At 35.6% G+C, this 18224-nt stretch overlaps 2 protein-coding genes and 1 long non-coding RNA gene across 8 annotated transcripts; 1 reads left to right on the top strand and 2 right to left on the bottom strand.

Moving 5' to 3' along the window:
* On the bottom strand, positions 2158 to 4217 carry LOC107626120 (diphthine methyltransferase homolog). Of its 3 annotated transcripts, none has more exons than XM_021116452.1 (3): positions 3316 to 4217; positions 2386 to 3071; positions 2158 to 2273 (listed from the first exon to the last, which is right to left on the bottom strand). In XM_021116452.1, the coding sequence occupies exons 1-3, from the start codon at positions 3650 to 3652 to the stop codon at positions 2253 to 2255; spliced, it is 1044 nt and encodes a 347-aa protein (XP_020972111.1). In that variant the 5' UTR covers positions 3653 to 4217; the 3' UTR covers positions 2158 to 2252. The 3 variants fall into 3 exon arrangements, with proteins under 3 accessions (XP_020972111.1, XP_016184393.1, XP_016184394.1); XM_016328907.2 differs by having other exon boundaries at positions 2210 to 3071; positions 3316 to 3677; positions 4034 to 4216; XM_016328908.2 differs by having other exon boundaries at positions 2210 to 3071; positions 3316 to 3673; positions 4034 to 4216.
* On the top strand, positions 11748 to 16988 carry LOC110269078. Its single transcript, XR_002358076.1, has 3 exons — positions 11748 to 12301; positions 12873 to 13156; positions 16977 to 16988. It is a non-coding gene; the product is annotated as an uncharacterized LOC110269078 (long non-coding RNA).
* Positions 13331 to 16003, bottom strand: LOC107626121. Of its 4 annotated transcripts, none has more exons than XR_001617471.2 (3): positions 14823 to 15992; positions 14386 to 14600; positions 13352 to 14033 (listed from the first exon to the last, which is right to left on the bottom strand). XR_001617471.2 is itself a non-coding variant. In XM_016328910.2 (2 exons), exons 1-2 carry the CDS (start codon positions 15706 to 15708, stop codon positions 14435 to 14437), a joined length of 486 nt encoding a protein of 161 aa, XP_016184396.1. In that variant the 5' UTR covers positions 15709 to 15972; the 3' UTR covers positions 13352 to 14434. The 4 variants fall into 4 exon arrangements, 1 of the variants encoding a protein (XP_016184396.1); XR_002358075.1 differs by having other exon boundaries at positions 15389 to 15979; XR_001617470.2 differs by having other exon boundaries at positions 13331 to 14600; positions 14823 to 16003.

Below are 18224 nucleotides of genomic sequence, written 5' to 3'. Positions count from 1 at the left end.
AAATTTTGATATTAATAAAAAATAATATATAATATAAGAACAAAGTTAAAATATGCTATTTTTAAATTTATTTTAAAATATAATATAAGAACAAAGTTAAATATGCTAGCATGTGTTATTTAGATTTTTTTTTATCATTAATAATAGATATAGATTTACTTTCATTAAAAAAAAAACATCCTAATTTGAAAGCATTAATTTTTCGAGGAAATCCATATCCCGAAGGTAAAACTCCACGGCATTATCAAGTTCAAAATTGAACCTAATGAACTTCTGATCTAAATATGTTAAGATGCTGCATTATGTTACCTAGATTATTTTTGTATTAATAGTAGATGTAAGTTTACTTATTTTTTAAATTGTAATTTGATAAAATTTATAAAATTAATAATTAATTGTGATATCTTAGATCTAGTTTTCATAAAAAAGATTTAAGTAAATCTGCTTTTATAGGAAGAGGTATGCATTGGCGGTGGTGGATTGATCGGAAAGGAGCGGCGAGGTTGGACAGGAAGCGGAGGAGATTGGATGGATGGAAGGGTAGAAAGCGCGAAGACGGTTGCGGAGGTAGTTGGAGTAGAGTGAGACGATGGTTACGTTGCTGGTTTTGGTGGATTCGGTTTCCGCCATTAAGTTTGAAGTCCCACATCGGTGATGTATGTTGAAGAACAAGAGTTTATATAATTAATGAGAAGTAATGATGATTGCCAAGTATTGGTAATGTTAGGCGTTATTATGTTGCAATTGGACTTGAATGGGTGTCTGTTGATTTGTTTTCTCGGTCACTACACTAGCCCTTTGGCCTTTTATTTTTTTTTATAATTGAATTTTTCTAACAACAATTAAAAAAAATTGTCTTCATATATTTTCTTTTGCACAACCATTAAATAATCTTTTTTATTCGTATTTTTTTGGAAAACAAAATTTTAAAATCAAATAAAAATTAAATTTCACACTAATAAAATTTATAGCTAATCAATTTAATCTTTATAACTTTTAAAATTCATTAATTAAGTCGAATTTTATAACTATTTAGAATAAACTAGTAAAATAGTACTCCAAAATTTATATTGACAAAAAATTCACAAAAAATATTAACAACAAATAAATCTCCTTATAGCTTTTAAATTTCATTAATTAGGTCGAGTTTTATAATTATCTAAAATAAACTACTAAAATGGTACTCGAAAATTTATATTATTGACAAAAAAATTTACAAAAAATATTAACAATAAATAAGCCTCTAAAAGATTTAAAAATGAGGCGAAAAGAATCAGATATATATATTTTTAAAATAGATTTTAGAGATCAAATTTTTTATTCAAATATTTATAACATTGTTCTAAGTTCTTCGCTTGACAAGTCTCACCTCGGTCATATATATATTAGAGTACACGGGTTTATAAAACTTATGAGAAGGTGTAACATTTTTCGAACTTAATATCGTGAGCTTGTGACCTGAGTAGGGGCATTATTGTGATGGAACATGGGTTTGGATATTCTTGGTTGGGCTAAATGGGTTTGCAATATGCTGTCCTGTCCTCTCCAAGTTGAGAGTTGGGTCTCGGGACTTGGGTGTAGGCTAGAGGGTAAAGGGTTAACAGGCTGCTGCACCCTCGGCCCACATGGCCTGGTATGTTTTGCTCATAAACCATCACTTTTTTTTTAACTAATTTCTTTTTAATAAAAACTTTAGAAGTAGATTATAGTTGAATTTTTTTTAACAATTAAACAATGTTTTCCGTTCATAATTTTCTTTTGCACAACTATTAAACGATGGAATACTTTTTTTTAACAACTGTTAAATAATTTTTTTCATCCGTAATTTTTTTTGAAAAATACTTTAGAATCAAACAAAAATTAAATTTAACACTAATAAATTATCTAGCTAATCAATTTAATCCTTAAAATTTTTAAAATTGATTAATTAAGTCGAGTTTTATAATTATCTACTTTGACATTGTTAATAAAATGACAATAACAACGTCGTGCCAATATGGTCCAATAGCTTTTGAATTTTCTTCACCAACATATTTCGATAAACTTTATTTTAATTGTTATTCAATAATTAATTTAGTCATGAGTTTTATAATAAGGTAAATTAACTTAGTCTCTTATGTAGATTATCTCTTTGATGAAATTAGTAAAATCCTAAAATAATGATGATCATTATCTTTTTCTTCATTGATTAGGTTAAGGAATCAATAAATAAGGGATTTGAAATAATAATAAAAAAGTGGAAATGCTTTGTGTCACTCATGCTTCCAACCTTCCTGCAATCATATGATTCAACAAATAAATAGTTAAGCATTACATTTTTTTCCAGATTGCTACAAACATTAAGCATAAAGCTTACAAGTTAATCTCATTTTCTGGCTTCCATACCCGAACAAGTTTGTCATAGAATGAGCAAGTAGCCACAATTGGTTTGGTTCTCTCAACTCTGTGATTTGCTTCACCTTTCTGCCAATCTGCTCCATATGCAAGGGAATCATGCTTCTTGTAAGTTTCCAACACTTGCGCTTCGTTGCCCTTGATGGAAACAATTGCAAAACCATTGTGCATACATGCAGCCAAGACCAAGTTTGGAATGTACGGATGGTGCTTCACCCTCCAAACTCCTCCCCCTAAGCCAATTGAAGTCTCATTAACAGGTTTTGAGATTGTTCTCAAGTCCCATACCCTCAAGGTTTCGTCGTAGCTACCGGTTACTAAGCTATTTGGATCATGAGAACGCTTTTGAATGCAACAAACACCCATTTTGTGAGCTTTGGAATTCTGAAATACCAGATTGGAAGGACCATCCCTTAAATCCCAACAACTGAATTTACAATCATCAGAGCCAGTATATACCAAATTTGGTTGGTGGATATCAAATGTGGTTGTCCAGAGTTCAAAGTCATGTGCCTTCCATTCTTCTTGTATTTCCAACTTGGATTCAAGGAAAGAAACAATGGATACAGAGCCATCAGAAAGCCCCACTGTCATGGATTTGCCTGAAGGGTTCCAGTCCAGGTACAAGCACATAGAGTCGCTGATTTTTTCACTGATCATATGCTTTAGATTAATCCCTGCCATAGCATCAATATTTATCAATTGAAAAAACTCTTATTAGGAACATTCCTTGGCAAAATAGAAACGTATGTCATAGAGAAACCAAATCCTAGTGCACTATTATTGTAATTGAAAACAAAAGTGCTACAATTACAAATAATACCTGCTATCAAGCTTAGAAGGAAATGAAGATCTAGAGTTGGATTGGTTTTGAAATATTCAAATAGTGTTAAGGAAGCTTAATGAAGGATATATCAATACCTTCAACCCCATTACAGCTACTTTCCAGCACATGAATTCTCAAGTATCCATCAGCATCAGCTTGAGAAAGAAAAGGATTCGAATGCTGTCCAGGCGGGCTCCACTTTATGTCGAAAATGCCAGAGGTCTCCACACTGCAAACCAAGTCAAGGTGGTCATCACCACCAGCTATGTCACTGCCATCAACACTGAAGAGAGAAATGCTTCCATGTCGACTGGGACGGTCACCTTCTTGGAGATTGTATGTGGAGGCAGCCAGAACATGGTGGTACGAATCATGTGGACAAAACTCCACAGCATCAGCATTGCCATCCAAATAGTAATGTGCTATATCCATAACAAAATGGGGTTTGTCCACCTACCTTAAACACCAACCATGCATTAAACAACAACCAAGTCATGTGATTGAATCAATGAACGTAAAATCGTTAACAAAAAGCTACATTGTTGACAATCAAAGTAGAAAATAAAGAGCAAATGATTGATAAGTCAATATATCTTCTTAAAATAGTAATTATCCATATGAAAACAAGGGAATGGCGTGATTGGGAACTTATATCAAACACATGGTGGGCAACTTATGAAATATCAGCATAATAACAAGTAACAAACACCATAATATACAAACTCAAAGACTTCTCTTTCTCCTAACATATTCTCATTTATCTTTTTCATTTTGATCAAAAAAATCTCTTGCTGCTTTACGTGATTTACAAACCTTTTCTTTGGTCCAAGTGTTTCTTCTTCTTCTCTCTCTCTCTGTCTCTCTCTCTTTGGGCCTGTGCTTTTAAAAAGAAAAAAAATATTCCTAGAATTCGTTTCCTCCGACCAAAAATACACTTTGTTCTAATAAAATTTTGAATAATCACTCAAATTAAATTTCAAAAGTGTTAGATAGAATACATTTCTAAAAGATAAAAAAAGATTGATTTTCTTATGGAAGAGAAAAACAAAAGCAATCTATATCCCAAGAATCACAATAACAATTTAAAAAATCAACAAATTAACAATTAAAAAAAAAAAAACACAGCAACCCAATAATCTGAAGAACAATAATAGGTATATGAAACAAACAACAACAAAACTTGAATAGAAAAATCCAACAAATTCAGCGACAGCAACCCAACAATTTAACAAATCAAGACAACAGCAGCCCAATAAATTAGCAAATTATCAACTTAACAAGTTCAATAAAAAAAAACCACAATAAAACCAAAAATATTAAAGTAAACAGAGCAACAACATAACAGAAGTAAAAGGGTGAAGCATATGAATCTTCTAAATTGAAACAGTTATATGATTAAGGTATAGACATAGGGTTCCTGGAGAAGAGGTGGCTGGACCGTTGAGGAACTGGAGAAGGAGTGGTTGGACCGTCGCGGAACTGGAGAAGGGGTGGCTGGACCGTCGCGTAACTGGAGCCGTGGAGGGTGGAACGCGGTGGAACTGGAACAGAGGAGGGTGGAGCGCGGCAGAACTGGAGCAGAGGAGGGCTGGAGCGCGGTGGACCAGAACCGACGCGGCGGAACAGCGGCTGCTCCACGGAGAAACGACACGAGACGAGTTGCAGTGGGACGGCGGCTTCGAGCATATGCGATGCGATGCGACGCGACGGCTGAGACGAGCGGAGACGACGCTAAAGCAGTGGGGCGACAGCTAGACCAGATTCGACGGCGGCGGTAGGACGGCGGCAGTGATAGCTTGAAGAAGAGAGTAGCGATGGAGGCTACGGTTTTTTCTTTTGAGAGAGGGATGCAGAGGGAAGATGAGTGGGAGACAGAGAGGGAGACGGTGACTTGGTGTTGGTGACGCTCTTTTTATTTTTTTCAATTTTCTTTTTTTTTTTTAAATTTAAAATTCAAAACGGTGAGTTGAAATGTGAAAACCGGTCGGGTCCCGGTTCGGTCCGATCGACCGGTTCTCGGCCGGTCCAACGGTCCAATTCCGGTTTCTAAAATGAGCGGTTATGCTATTTGTCCGAACTGTTTTTCTTATCGGTTCACGGTTTGACCGGTTCAACTGGCCGGTTTGAATCGGTTTTCAGAATATTAGGTTCATTGGTTTACTAGTCTAACCGGTCCAACTGGTGGTTCAATCAGAAAAACCGTTTTAGAATAGAATAATAAATAAATTATAAATACACATCCTAAAATATAATTATAAGACGCAAATTATAGGTAACATAAACAATGTCATTCAGTCTATCATGCTCCAATCTATTTCTTTTTGTATGAATCTGGTCAAAAAGACTCCAATTTCTCTCACACCCAGAAGAGCTGTTCACATCTTTGTTGGGATTTAATTACAAAGGTGTGAAATATGGTGTCATTTGCAGCTGCGAGTTTTGAATCAATAACATTGATTTGTGCATCTTTGAATGTTTGGATCACTCTTGAAACCGGATGAGAATCAAGAGGGCAACTCACCCTAACAATCACCTCATTCTGTGCTGCTTCAATATACACATCAGCATTAACAAAACAGAATAACAAATTAACAATTACAAAGTAACAAATTAAAACAGAGTAACAAATTAACAGTTACAGAGCAGCAAAAGTGCAAAACACTAAATTGAAGACCGAAGAAATTGAACAGAAATCGAAGTTCCCAGAAATTGAACAGAAATCGAAGTTCACAGAAATTGAACAAAAATCTAAGTTCACAGAGGAAGTTCACAGAGTATCAACAAACAGATATTGAAGACTGAAGAAGACCGAAGAGGCTAAGAACAAAGAAGATGAGCAGAGGACGAGTCACTCACCTGGGGTCGATGGAGGGCTACTGGTGTTGAGGACCACGCGACGATGAAGACGATGAGAGGGCTACTGGTGTTGAGAAGATGAAGACGATGGAAGGCTACTGGGCAGGGAACCAGGTGACGATGGAGGGCTACTGGGGCTGCGGACCAGGCGACGGTGGTGGCGCTGACGACCTGAGACCGCGGCGACGATGGAGGGCGACTGGGCGGCTAGGGTTCAGACTTCAGATAGTGAGATGAATCATGAATGAATGGGGGTCGGGGAAGAAGAAGGGGGGTGCTCCAGGAGCGGGTCGGGTCGGGTTACTTTTTTTTTTTACAATAAAAAACGGCGTCGTTTAGCAGAATCGACCGGTTCATCGATTTTCCAGCGGTTTTTTCTACTGCAGTTTTTAGAGGAGGACCGGACCGTTTGCATGGCGGTTCGCGGTTAAACCGGTTGAACCGGCCGATCCGGTCCGATTTTCAGAACCTTGGGAATAGGTGAATTGGGTACTCTCTTTATAAAAAAGGATAAAACCAAAGGCAGGTTTTAGCAGGATTTGAACTCAAGACCCTGAAGAACTTAAAGACAAAACGATATGTACTAAGTGACCCATTGGACCATTACTTTCTTCTTAAGGATACAAATATAATCAATAAAATCAAAATACCTATCTGCTGTATGTAAACTATACAAGGAATAGGCTTGTCCTTGAATATAACAGGAAATTGTGCCGATTCTAATGATGAAACCTGCAAAAATATATACCATGTTCATGATGAAGAAAAAATATAAATACTTGTTTTAACAAATTAAAGAATGCACCATAGCAACATGCTGGAGAAATTCTGGCAGTTCCTCATATATTTGCCTCAATTCATCCAATTGCCCAAAAAAAAATGGAAACAAATTTATACCAAGTTCTAAAATTAAAATCTGACCACATAGAAACAAAGTTTAACCGTGAATGAAGAAGATTGCAGAGTGGAATTATCTTGGATATCGATTTCTATGGATTAAGTCTTCTGTTAAAATCTTATCTAGTTACTAAATTAGATGAAACATGAAATTCAATTTGAATTGGATGATCATATTACCTAAATTCTTTATATTGCTACTTAGTTGAAGAAAAGAACAAGTAAATTGGCTTTAACCTCATCACAGAAACCTTCTTTCACTATGGGTGGCAACCTGGATGACAGACTACAGGAAGACGTATAGTTATACAATAAATGTAATATTCTTTTGGTAAAAAAAAAATACTTCAATTGTTAATGTGTATGGTTTTGTTGGTAACCTAAAATATTTATATTTTTCAGGTTAATGATGGTACAAGGATGCGACTTGCGTTGGATTTGATTCTAATGCCCCATAACTTGATGCTGCGTAATGTCATTGAATCTGCTACCAGGAATTACAATAAGTATAAACAAAAGGAGTCAAACAAAAATTAAATAATCGTAATTGTCATGTAGTCATGTTTAGTTTATATTAACTACTAAGACTTGTTAGTTTCATCTCTTCTACTTAAATAATTATTATGCACTATGTTTTTTATGGACTCTTGTTGAAAATTCATGTTTCTGTCTTTCGTTCGATTATAGTTGAATTTAGGCGAAGCTTAATTTTCACTCTAACATTTTGATTCCTTGAACCACTTCTGTGTTGTAAGCTTAATTGAAAATTTGATACTAAAAACAACTCGGACAAATGTTAAAACCCCCAATTTCAAAAACCGCAGTTGAACCTCGAACTGGCCAAGAACTGGTTGGTCGAACCGAACCGTCACCTGAACCGGTATAAAAAACGAATCGGTCATAAATCAAAATCGAAAGATTCAGAAACCGTCGTTGGACCGTCGAACCGGTCTAGAACCGGTCGGTCGAGCCGAACTGGGACCCGACCGATTTTCTAAAATTTGCTCAAAACGGTGCCGTTGGTTAGAGGAACCCTAACCAGTAACCATGGTTCTGAAAACCGAACCGGATCGGTCGGTTCAACTGAAATAACCGGGAACCAATCATCTAGCCGATCCGGATAAGGCCAGAAACCACTTGGCAAAAAACCGGTTAAAAAACCGATCGAACTGGCAGTTAACCGATGAACCGACATAACCGTCCAGTTTTTTAGCGAGTTTTTGGTTTAAAAGTAAACCCCACCACCAACTCTGGGTGGCACTACTTCTGCTCTTCTTCCCCTTTCCATTTCCCAGTCTGTCTCTGCTACATTCCAGGTCCCCTGCCTCATCACTGCTTCCTGCTCTGCTTATTTACTTTCTTTTATTAATTCTGTTGTTAATTTTAGTTAGATTGCTGATTAATTCTATTTGTTAGGATAGATAGATATATATGCTGTTAGGTAGCTAGGTTGTGGTTAGAGGATTCTAGGCCTGATAATTGCTCCGTTCTTGATTATCCAACATGGCTTAATACTGCTTGTTTGCTGAATGATGTTGGTGTGATCATTGCTGTGCTGTTTCTGTTTCATGTGACCTGATTCTATCTGCTGCCCTGCTGAATTGTACTTGTGAAATTAAGTTTGATGCTGCCTCTGTACATGCAATCCATGCTTTTCTCATGTTAATTGCAATTTTTGGATTCATGTGCTTATATTTTGCTGCTACTTGCTGCCCAAATTTCTAGAAATTGCTCTGTTTTTAAACTTGCTACTTAAGAGTTGAACGTGGCACTTTTCAAATTCTTGCAACCTTCTTGGCCTCTCATCTCTCACAGTCTCACTCAGCCACTCTCCTCCTTCCTCTCATCGAGCTCCTCCTCACTCCCTCACTTCCCTCTCTCTGGCCTTTGAACGAACACACTGAAGAACGCAGAGAAGACAGAAGAGAACTCGAACGCAGCTTGGAGGAAGCACCGAAGCAGCCATCTCTCGTCGCCGTTCCTCAACATCCAGCCACCGCCGCTGCTACAGCCTCGGCGCAACGTCGCCCTTGTTCGCCGCGCATCCGCCTCCTTTTTGGCCAAGCTTCTGCGTCTGGTTTTTGGCCAACCCTTGTTCTGCCCTTTTTGGCCAACCCTTGTTCGAGCTGCTTAGCCCTCTGTTCAGTCCTCTATGCCACGTGTTCGAGCCTCTGTTCAGCTTCTGTTCCGCGGCCTTTCAACCACCGTTCCGCCATGGTCTGCCTCCATTCAGCCATCTCCGTCGCGATTTAAAGCTCCTCCCTTTCCCTGTACTGTTTGAATTTCAGAATTGCTCCATCCTAGGGTGATTTTTTTTCCTTCTTCTTGTTCTTTCTTGTATTAATTATTCAGTTATTGTTTTTTCTATTGTTGTTTTCATGGTTAGTATGTTTTCTAGTTCTTATTTTGTTGTTAGTTTGCTGTAGTTTAAAATGTTAATTGTTCTTGTTATTTTGATTTTCAGTTTTAATTGATCTTATTAACTTGTTAATTTGATAAATTATTGTTTTGGTGTTGTTCTCTACCTTTTGATTGTTATATTGTGTTTTGCTGTGGTTGATTTAATAAATTGTTCATTGAGTGGAAGATGAAAACTTGCCATGGTAAAATTGCTCCTGCCATGTTAAAACTACTCATATTGGTTTAGTATGGCTCAATCCATGCTTCCTGTAACGACCCAACTCCCAGTATGCCATGGTCATACAAGAAGCTAAGTGTTACTAACTTATCCCTCTTAATTATTAACTATTATTTACTATATGAGCCTGTTCCTTGTTAGAGCGATGCCAATTTTACGGGTAGCTTTTTTTTTATTATTTTATATCGTATCGTTGCGGATAACAAGGTAAAATAAACAAGCATATATTGGGAGTAACAGAAAAGCGGCATAAAGAAACATAGAGACACAACTGATAATATACATCATGTACACTATAACAAAACATGCGGCGTTTACACCAGATCAAGTCAGTTTACATCCTCGTCATCCTAAGTCTCCATCTGAGGGGAGAGGAAGGGAGAGAAGGGGTAAGAACTGGGGAGTTCTTAGTAGGGTCGGGGTTATTAGTTACGTTCATTTATTTGATTCCGATTAGCAGATAGATATTAGAATACAGTAAAGTAGTAAACAGTAGTTAAAATAGATAGGAAAAACAGAAAACAGAACACAAACAGAAGAGTGCAAGAAAATAAAGCATAGACATAGCACTCAAGCAAACAAACATAAAGAAATTGATCAAACACAAGTAGGAATGCAATAGAGAATAATGCACAGACAAGAATGATGCATGTCTAGTCCTAGTGCAAGTAATGAGCTCATTTGTCGGTTTCTACCCGCTCCCGACGTAACCCAGCATTACTAGCCGGATATGACTTTCCTTTTGGCTATACCCCTGTGTACAGGAAATAACCCCTCTGCCACCACAGGGTCCACTGCACGCAGAAAATAACACATCTGCCACTGCAGGGTTGTATGCCGACACACCTTCTGTATACAGGAAATAACCCCTCTGCCACTACAGAAATGGAACAGGTGGTCACGGTACTTCTGTAGCAGGAAATAACCCCTCTGCCTTACAGAAATAAAATATGGATCTGTACCGCAGGAAAGCGTTTCTCAGTGGTTGCACCATTATCTATCTGACTGCTACAATGCAGTAGATGAACATATGGATATCTCTGAGGTTGCCTTAATGCAACAGATGACCTCTCAATAGGTCCTCTACTCTTTATCATATTACTCTCTTCGCTTTGTCTCTTTATTCTGCTCTGTTTGTTCCTTTCTCTGCGCTTCCTCACTTTATTCTGCTTTCTCTATTTAACGTATGTATTTAAAGCTTATGTAAATTTCGGTATGATTAGTTAGCCTGCCCCAAGTATAGGTTCATTAAGTCTATACTGAAACAGTTTAACTTTTCATATAATACTTAACCCTATTCGCAAATCAAGAACTAGCTATGTTGCCCTAGTTCGTTCACTAGTCTTTGTCTGTTTCTCTGTTGTTAAAATTTTACAGACTTTTTCTTCGATTTTTATCTTTTCTTCAACTTTTTATCTTTTCTTTATCTTTGCCTCACTAATATGTTTTTACCACTCCCTAAGTGCTTTATGAAGGTAATTATGAGATTCTGCGCTTAAAGTTGTCTTTCTAAAACTTTTACAGAAAACTGCCTTTTTCGCATTATTTTATTATTTTTATTAAAATATTATTTTTAATTAAATATTATTATTTAATATTTTATTATTATTTATTATTTTATTAATATATTTTCGAAAATTAACTTTACTTTAACCTTTAACCTTTAAAATTCACTTTTTACCACCCGTAACTTTTAATATTTCTACTTTTACCACCCTAACTTCCAGAAATTACCATATAACCCCTTAAACACCAAAAATTTTACTTCCTTGCGTACTTTCAGAATAGATCTCGCGTACTCGAAAACCGGGGTTGTTACACTTCCAAAGAGATTCTACCACCATGCTTGGACCTTCTCTCTGAGGTTGGTCCTGTGATGATTAAGGATGTAAATCTTGTGATCCACTTTAGGAATTTCTTTTTCATATTCCTCACTAAGTCGTAGTGATCTGTATGCCTTTGATCCCATAGCCTTTGTATTGTTGCATATTGGTAGATAGAAGGTATCAAATTTTGTGACATATCTATTATGTTGCTGATCTAAAAAATTGGTCGCTTTATTATATTCCCTAGAAACAATACAACTATACAACTACTAAAGCTATAAACCAGCCAACATATTTAAGGATATCCTTCAGTGGTGCCATTGTAAGAATGGTTGAATTCTTGTCTTCTCTCTCTGGAAAACTTTATTATAATTTTTTTAAGTTTTAAAAACTGTTTTAACATTCTTATGCACTAATAGCTCTTAGGTTTCATAGAATTTGATTGACCAATAATTTTAATAAAAAAAAAAGTTTAGTTCATTATGCCTATTCCATTCTCCTAGCATTTAGTTCCCTCATGTTTCTTCCTTTTTTTTTCCATTTGATTTGAGCACCACTTGAGCTAAGCCTTAGTAGTAGTAGTGGCTATGTTTTCAACACTCCATTTTCCTTCCATGTTTTCCCTGGCTGATTTTGAGTAAAAGATTTTTGTGTGGTGATTATGCTAGTATGTTTTCAAAGATGCGTGTTTTCTCCCAGCTCATGTGCATGGTAACCTTTGATGATGCAGGGAGGTAGCAGATTTTGCTTGCAGAATAAATTCTGACTGGACAGAGAGGATGCAAGATTTTTTAACATCCGGGAGAGAGAGGACATCAATGTTTTCTGCTACCAATGGGAATGGTTATCTAAGGTGACATGCGTGTACGCTTTCTCCTAATGCGTCTCAATATTTTCCCTTACCTAGAGTGTGCTTTTCTAGTTAGACTTATATTACTTATGAGTGCGAAAATCCCTTTTTTTAATTTACATTTGATTTTTTTTCATTATTTATTTAGCACCACTAGGAATTTGCTGCATGGTTCAATTTTCCATTCAACTTCTCCTTTCAAAAACTGGCCCTTTTTCGCTTGTGTCTTCATGCACCATCTGCATTTTGGTGTATTAGTGTTCATGATGGGGTTCAAAATTTATTTTCTTTTGTTCTGCTATTTTCTAAAATCATGTTAAAATTTTTCTACAATTTGATTTTCTAGTTTATAATGCCCTTTATTAATCTGGGGATAGATATTCGGCTACAGGTAGATAGATGCTTGCTTTCTCACTTGTGAGACAAACATTAAAGGAACTTACATATGTTAAAGAATTTGGTAGCCAAGACTAGTGAAGCTGATTGCTTCCTTGTATTTTTCTGAACATATGCTCAAAATTTGAACTATTTCAAACCATTGATAGTGCTGTTGTTCATAACTGAGGAAATATGTCTCATTTTCAGGACTGGACTCAGAATGGAAATGAATCCTTTCAAGTGCACCTCAGATGGCTGATATGGCTAGAATAATTTTGAGAGATTCTGACAAGCACAAAAAAAAAGTGTGTTGCATGTCAGTGGTTTTTCTTTTTCTTTTTTCCCAACCTTGTTTTTGTTTTACTCTATTCTTTACAGTTCATTTTTGGTGCTTGACCCTGGTGCCATTTAATTCTCTGGGGCCAGTCCCTTGTACTTTTAGGTAACAAATAATGGAAAAAAAATTTCCTTGTTTGTATGCTACCATTTTTGTTGTATGGAATACAAATTTTTTTCTCCTTCTCTGTGGCAAGAACAAGGTGTCCCCATTTTTCTCCATTTTTTAATTTACTGAAGTTTTAGTTTATACATATTGGTGAACTTATTAATTTCTTTGATTTATTAATAAACATGTCAACAAAAAAAAATTATCTTAGGAATTTTGAAGGCCAATGCGTGCAAGTTAATGACCATTGGAACTTGGAAGATTTGTTCTTGATACTATGAAAGTAAATTACACAGCAATTTGCACAGATTAGTGCTCTCCTTATTGAGAGACGAGTCCTCTACAAGATTCTACAAAATACATGGGGAGAAAAACAGATACCAATTCACACATACATAAATGAGCAAAAAATTTTCTTCTATTTCCGTGTAACATACAACTACAAGAAAAATAACTGAGCAAGTTTACATTGTAGGTGTTTAAGTAGCAGTATGAGAGTTGTCTTGTGTGATAACATGAATAACTTGAGTGGCATTGAAATGGCTTGTTAATACTGTATCATCATATATGCTGCTCCAAATGGTAACTGGATCCATGTAGATCCCCAAGTATGATATCAGTGGATCAGCTCTAGACTTGTCAATAAAAAGCTTCAAATGCTGAGATTTTACTTTTGGAAACAGCAAAAGCCTCTGATATCCAATTGTGGTGCCATTTGTAACTCTCTTCCATACATCATCTTGTTGCAATGCCTCGAGGTGAAACTCACTCACTCTTTGTCCCATTTGAATAGGCTCTTGTAGTTGCAGAAAATTAAAGGATACTAGTTCTTGAAGATCTATGTACAATATCCACCTTGATTGATACACCTCTGGAGCCCAATAAGTGTATATGCCTTCTTTCAGAACATTGTAGGGACTAAACTGTGAATCACAAGTTCCTCAAGTAAACATCAGTGTAAATGATTATATACACATTAGAAAGTAGAGAGCAATTCCAACATTGTCACTGAATTTTATACCTAATATGTTTCCTCACACGAGCACTTTAGACTAGAGTCATGCAAAAGACACATTCTAATATTACCATTCCATATTGTTTATAGGAAGAATGCAAACTACAATCAAAATTGTCGCCATTTTGGTCAAAAAGAGTCTGATCAAGTCAATTGCCCAATTTAAGCATAAGTTCTCAAATAGTTTTATATCTAACTAACAAAATAAGTCCCATTAAACATATAGCATTCTGGTTAAAAATGATGATCAGCAATTTCACCTTATCATTTTGGCAGCACCAAACCCAAGACTATCATGAAACAAATCTGTCATGTATTTCTTCTGTACAAGCAGCTGAACCTCAGGATTATATTATATAGCTGGAAGATATGCCTCACCCGCACCATGTCTGTGCTCATCCCAAAGAGCAGTGAATTTGTGATGGAAAAGATTCCAGGTATCTTCAATTGTCTTAAGAATCCACTCCTTGTACGCCTGCATAATGTAAATATCAGTATATATCAGACAATAAACAACACACTTTAGCCCCAGCAATCAACGGTCTTCACAATTATTACTAAATGCACAACTATAACAAATTCCAGCTTGTCATTGATGTTGCAGTCCTAAGCAATAACATTACCAGAGCCACAAGTCCAGCAAAATGAAGAGAAAAAATACAGCAAAAGAAAATGGTAGTTATAATTGGCATCCTACCAAGTCTTGTTTTATAACTACAGCTCATATTTCTGTAAACTATCTCTACGACTTCTTGGATTTCACATGATATAAATCTGATAGCTCACCAATGTCCACATGCACACCAGGAAATTCTTCTCTTCATTAGTATAATAAGGCAAAGTCACTAGCACTACACAAACAAGACAAGGCAGGACAAAACAACAGAACAGTCCAAGGTATTTCAAAACTGTAAAAATGCACAGATTTGGCCTCCGAAAAGAACCAAAGAGAATCAAAAGCGTTTAAATCAGATTATGCAACATAACAAGTGGCATGACATTCAGAAATCAAAAGCACATCAACAGAGCAAGTAGTTAAGTTACAGTGGTGATATCACTCAGATGCATGTCAATAAAAAAAAAAAGAACACATAAAAAAGCAACACAGCAACACACAAAACAGCACCACAGCAGAAGATCATTCAAAAAAATATCACAACACACAAAAATAGCAACACAGCAGAACTAGAGCTCATTAGTAATCAAATAATCATTGAACATGGCATAAATAAAAAACGCAGAAGAAGTTAGCAGTGAACTGACCGTCGAAGTCTAAGGTTTTTTTCTTGGTTGAGCTTCTGCTCTCTGAACTCGAAGGAAGGAAACTGGAATGGAGATGGGTTTTTCTTCTGAGCAGTCTGAGAAGAGAGGGGCAGAATCGTGATGGAGACAGAGGCCAGGCGACGAACACAACTCAGAAGACGGTGGTGGGTTGGAAGAATCTGCGACGACCAGACGAAGACGATGGTGACTGAGCGTCCGACGGACGGCGGCAGGAGCGCGATGGAGCAGATGAATATCAGGAACTGACGCGCCGAGCTCGAGGAAGAAGAAGCTGCGATTCTTGAAGGAGGAAGAAGCATGGACGACCAGACGACGATGGTAGTGCCTGAGAGCGACGGACGGCGGCAGTCCTTGCGGTGGTGGTGGAGAAGCTAGGGTTTCCTATTTCAACTTCCTTTTTTGATTTGGGGAGAAGCTGTTAAGATAGGGATTTAGAATGAAGACTGAAGATAAGGGGAAGGAAGGTCATCCGGGACCAAAATGACAGTTTAATCCAAAACGATGAGAGAGATCGAGGAGCATAGAGACGAGAAGGTTTCTGAATCCAGATGAACAACAATTTTAGTTTTTTGTTTTTTTAATATGTTTAAAGCAGATGAAGAACAATTTTGATTTTTTATTTTTTTAATATATTTTTGTTTTGTTGTTTCAATTATTTAAAACTATAAAATTAGAATTAATTGAATTCTAAAATTTGATTAATTTAAAAGGGTATTTTTGTCTAATCAAATAAAGGAAGAATGTTTAAGTCTTTTTATAAAATTAAATAAATAAATATTTTTTATTTTTATTTAATTAAAAGGATATTTTAGTAAAAGTGATGATATATAATATATTTAAAAAAAAAATAAATGCTGACGTGGAAAATAAATTCCACATGTCTTATTGTTATTTGTCCATATTTTAAACGTATCGGTACGTATGAATTTATCATCGTACCGTAGCAAACACCAATATACCAATGAGCAAATATTAGTATATTATATAATGCAGTAGATAAAAAATATTAATTACAATGTTATCCATTGTTGAGCAAATGAGCTTTTTTTTTTTATCGATGAATTGGACAACCCCAATTTTAGATTACACAATATACCTATTTACACACACTACTACTACTAACATAGATTTTATATTCCTTATTGAGAATTCGAACAGCTCGCAGTGAGGCAGGTGATGCAAGGCCTCAGCTGCAACAAATAGGGGTGTCCATGGATCGGATCCGATCCGCATATCCGCGGTGTTTATCCGAATCCGATCCGAAAATTGTGGATATGGATCCGATCCGCAAGGCTTTCGGATTGGATCGGATCGGATCCACACACTAATCGAATCGGATTGCGAATTTTGTGTTTGTATCCGCATATCCGCGTATCCGCAAAAATAAAGAAATAAATAAGTAAAATATTCTTTTTATGTTTTATTTTAACTAATAAATATTAGTGAACATACAAAACTCTAAACAAAAATATTTATGCTATGAATAAGAAAAATAAATAAAAAAACAAAACTTAATAAAGAGTACTAATAATACAGACTTGTTAAATTTAATACAAAAATAAATAAGTAAAATTACTATTTAAGTAGATATATAATATAATATGCCTCTATTTTTGATCTAGTATAATTCACAATATGCGGTCGAAGTTGTAACACCCTAATACTTTTAGACTGAGTTAAGCTTTATTTGGATTATATTTAGTAGCTGATATTCAAAACCTTGTGAAATTTTTTTTTTAAAACAAATGTGAAATATTTATATAAAATAATTTATAGATAAAAATATTAAATAATTAGTTTTTATTAGAATAGTTATTAGTTGAAAAATATAAGTGGATTTGAAAATACTAACATGAAAAATCGGTGTGCTAAACTATGAAGGTACAACAATGACAAGCTTTACTTATACCAAATAAAAAAGGAAACATAATAGTTACAATTGCAATCAGTTAATAAGGATAAAACAAGACATATAGGAAATCCTAATTCTCTTAATTTGTTTAACTATGGCTAAAACAATTGCATATTCTTCCTTCTTAAGGTAAACGTTTAATGTTTTTTATCTACGTCCTCGATAGCTTGCTCCCACTAGTGCACTTGTCTTTTCACCTCAACTGTATTGCTTCGTATTGCATCGTTCCTGAAGATGGTATGGAGAGAGGGGTGAGAAACAAAAGTTTCTCAGTAGTTTATCTATATGGTGTCATCGTATCCATCCCCAACCACTCCGAGTTTTAAAATAAAAACAGTGATAATGCAATGTTGTCCAATTATTATTTTCAAAAACCCTTGTTAGTTGGAGTGGTGTGACTTTTATATGCTTCTTATTTACTTATGTTATGACATGTGTGATGCATACAAAATGCCTATAGCGTTAAAACATATAAAGGTAACTCATAAACCTTGGTATGCTATTCTCATAGGCCATAAAGCAAGACGAAATAAATAATAAATAAGAGAAGAATAGTAACATTGCTATAGATAAGTCAAACAGAATAGATCTGAATAAAATAAAGATCTTAAACAATATCACACATCGTACAAAAAGGAACTTTGAAAAAAAGAAGAATCTTTAAATGCAATAATAAACATAATCATAAATTAAAAAAAGATAAAGAAGAACAATCATGATCACACTTTTCATTGCACTTTTCATTACTTTTTCTCGTAGCTTTTATGGAATGTATTGAGCTCAAACCGGTATAAAAGGTGGGAGTCCCCTTCCCTTACCGAAGGTTCTTATCCCAAACGTTTTGGCGATCACCTTCCCTTACCGAAGGATCATCTCAATCGATCACCTTCCCTTACCGAAGGA

The sequence above is a fragment of the Arachis ipaensis genome, chromosome B02 (genome assembly GCF_000816755.2).
Source record: "Arachis ipaensis cultivar K30076 chromosome B02, Araip1.1, whole genome shotgun sequence".
Taxonomy (NCBI): domain Eukaryota; kingdom Viridiplantae; phylum Streptophyta; class Magnoliopsida; order Fabales; family Fabaceae; genus Arachis; species Arachis ipaensis.
This window is presented reverse-complemented; position numbering and strand designations above follow the sequence as displayed.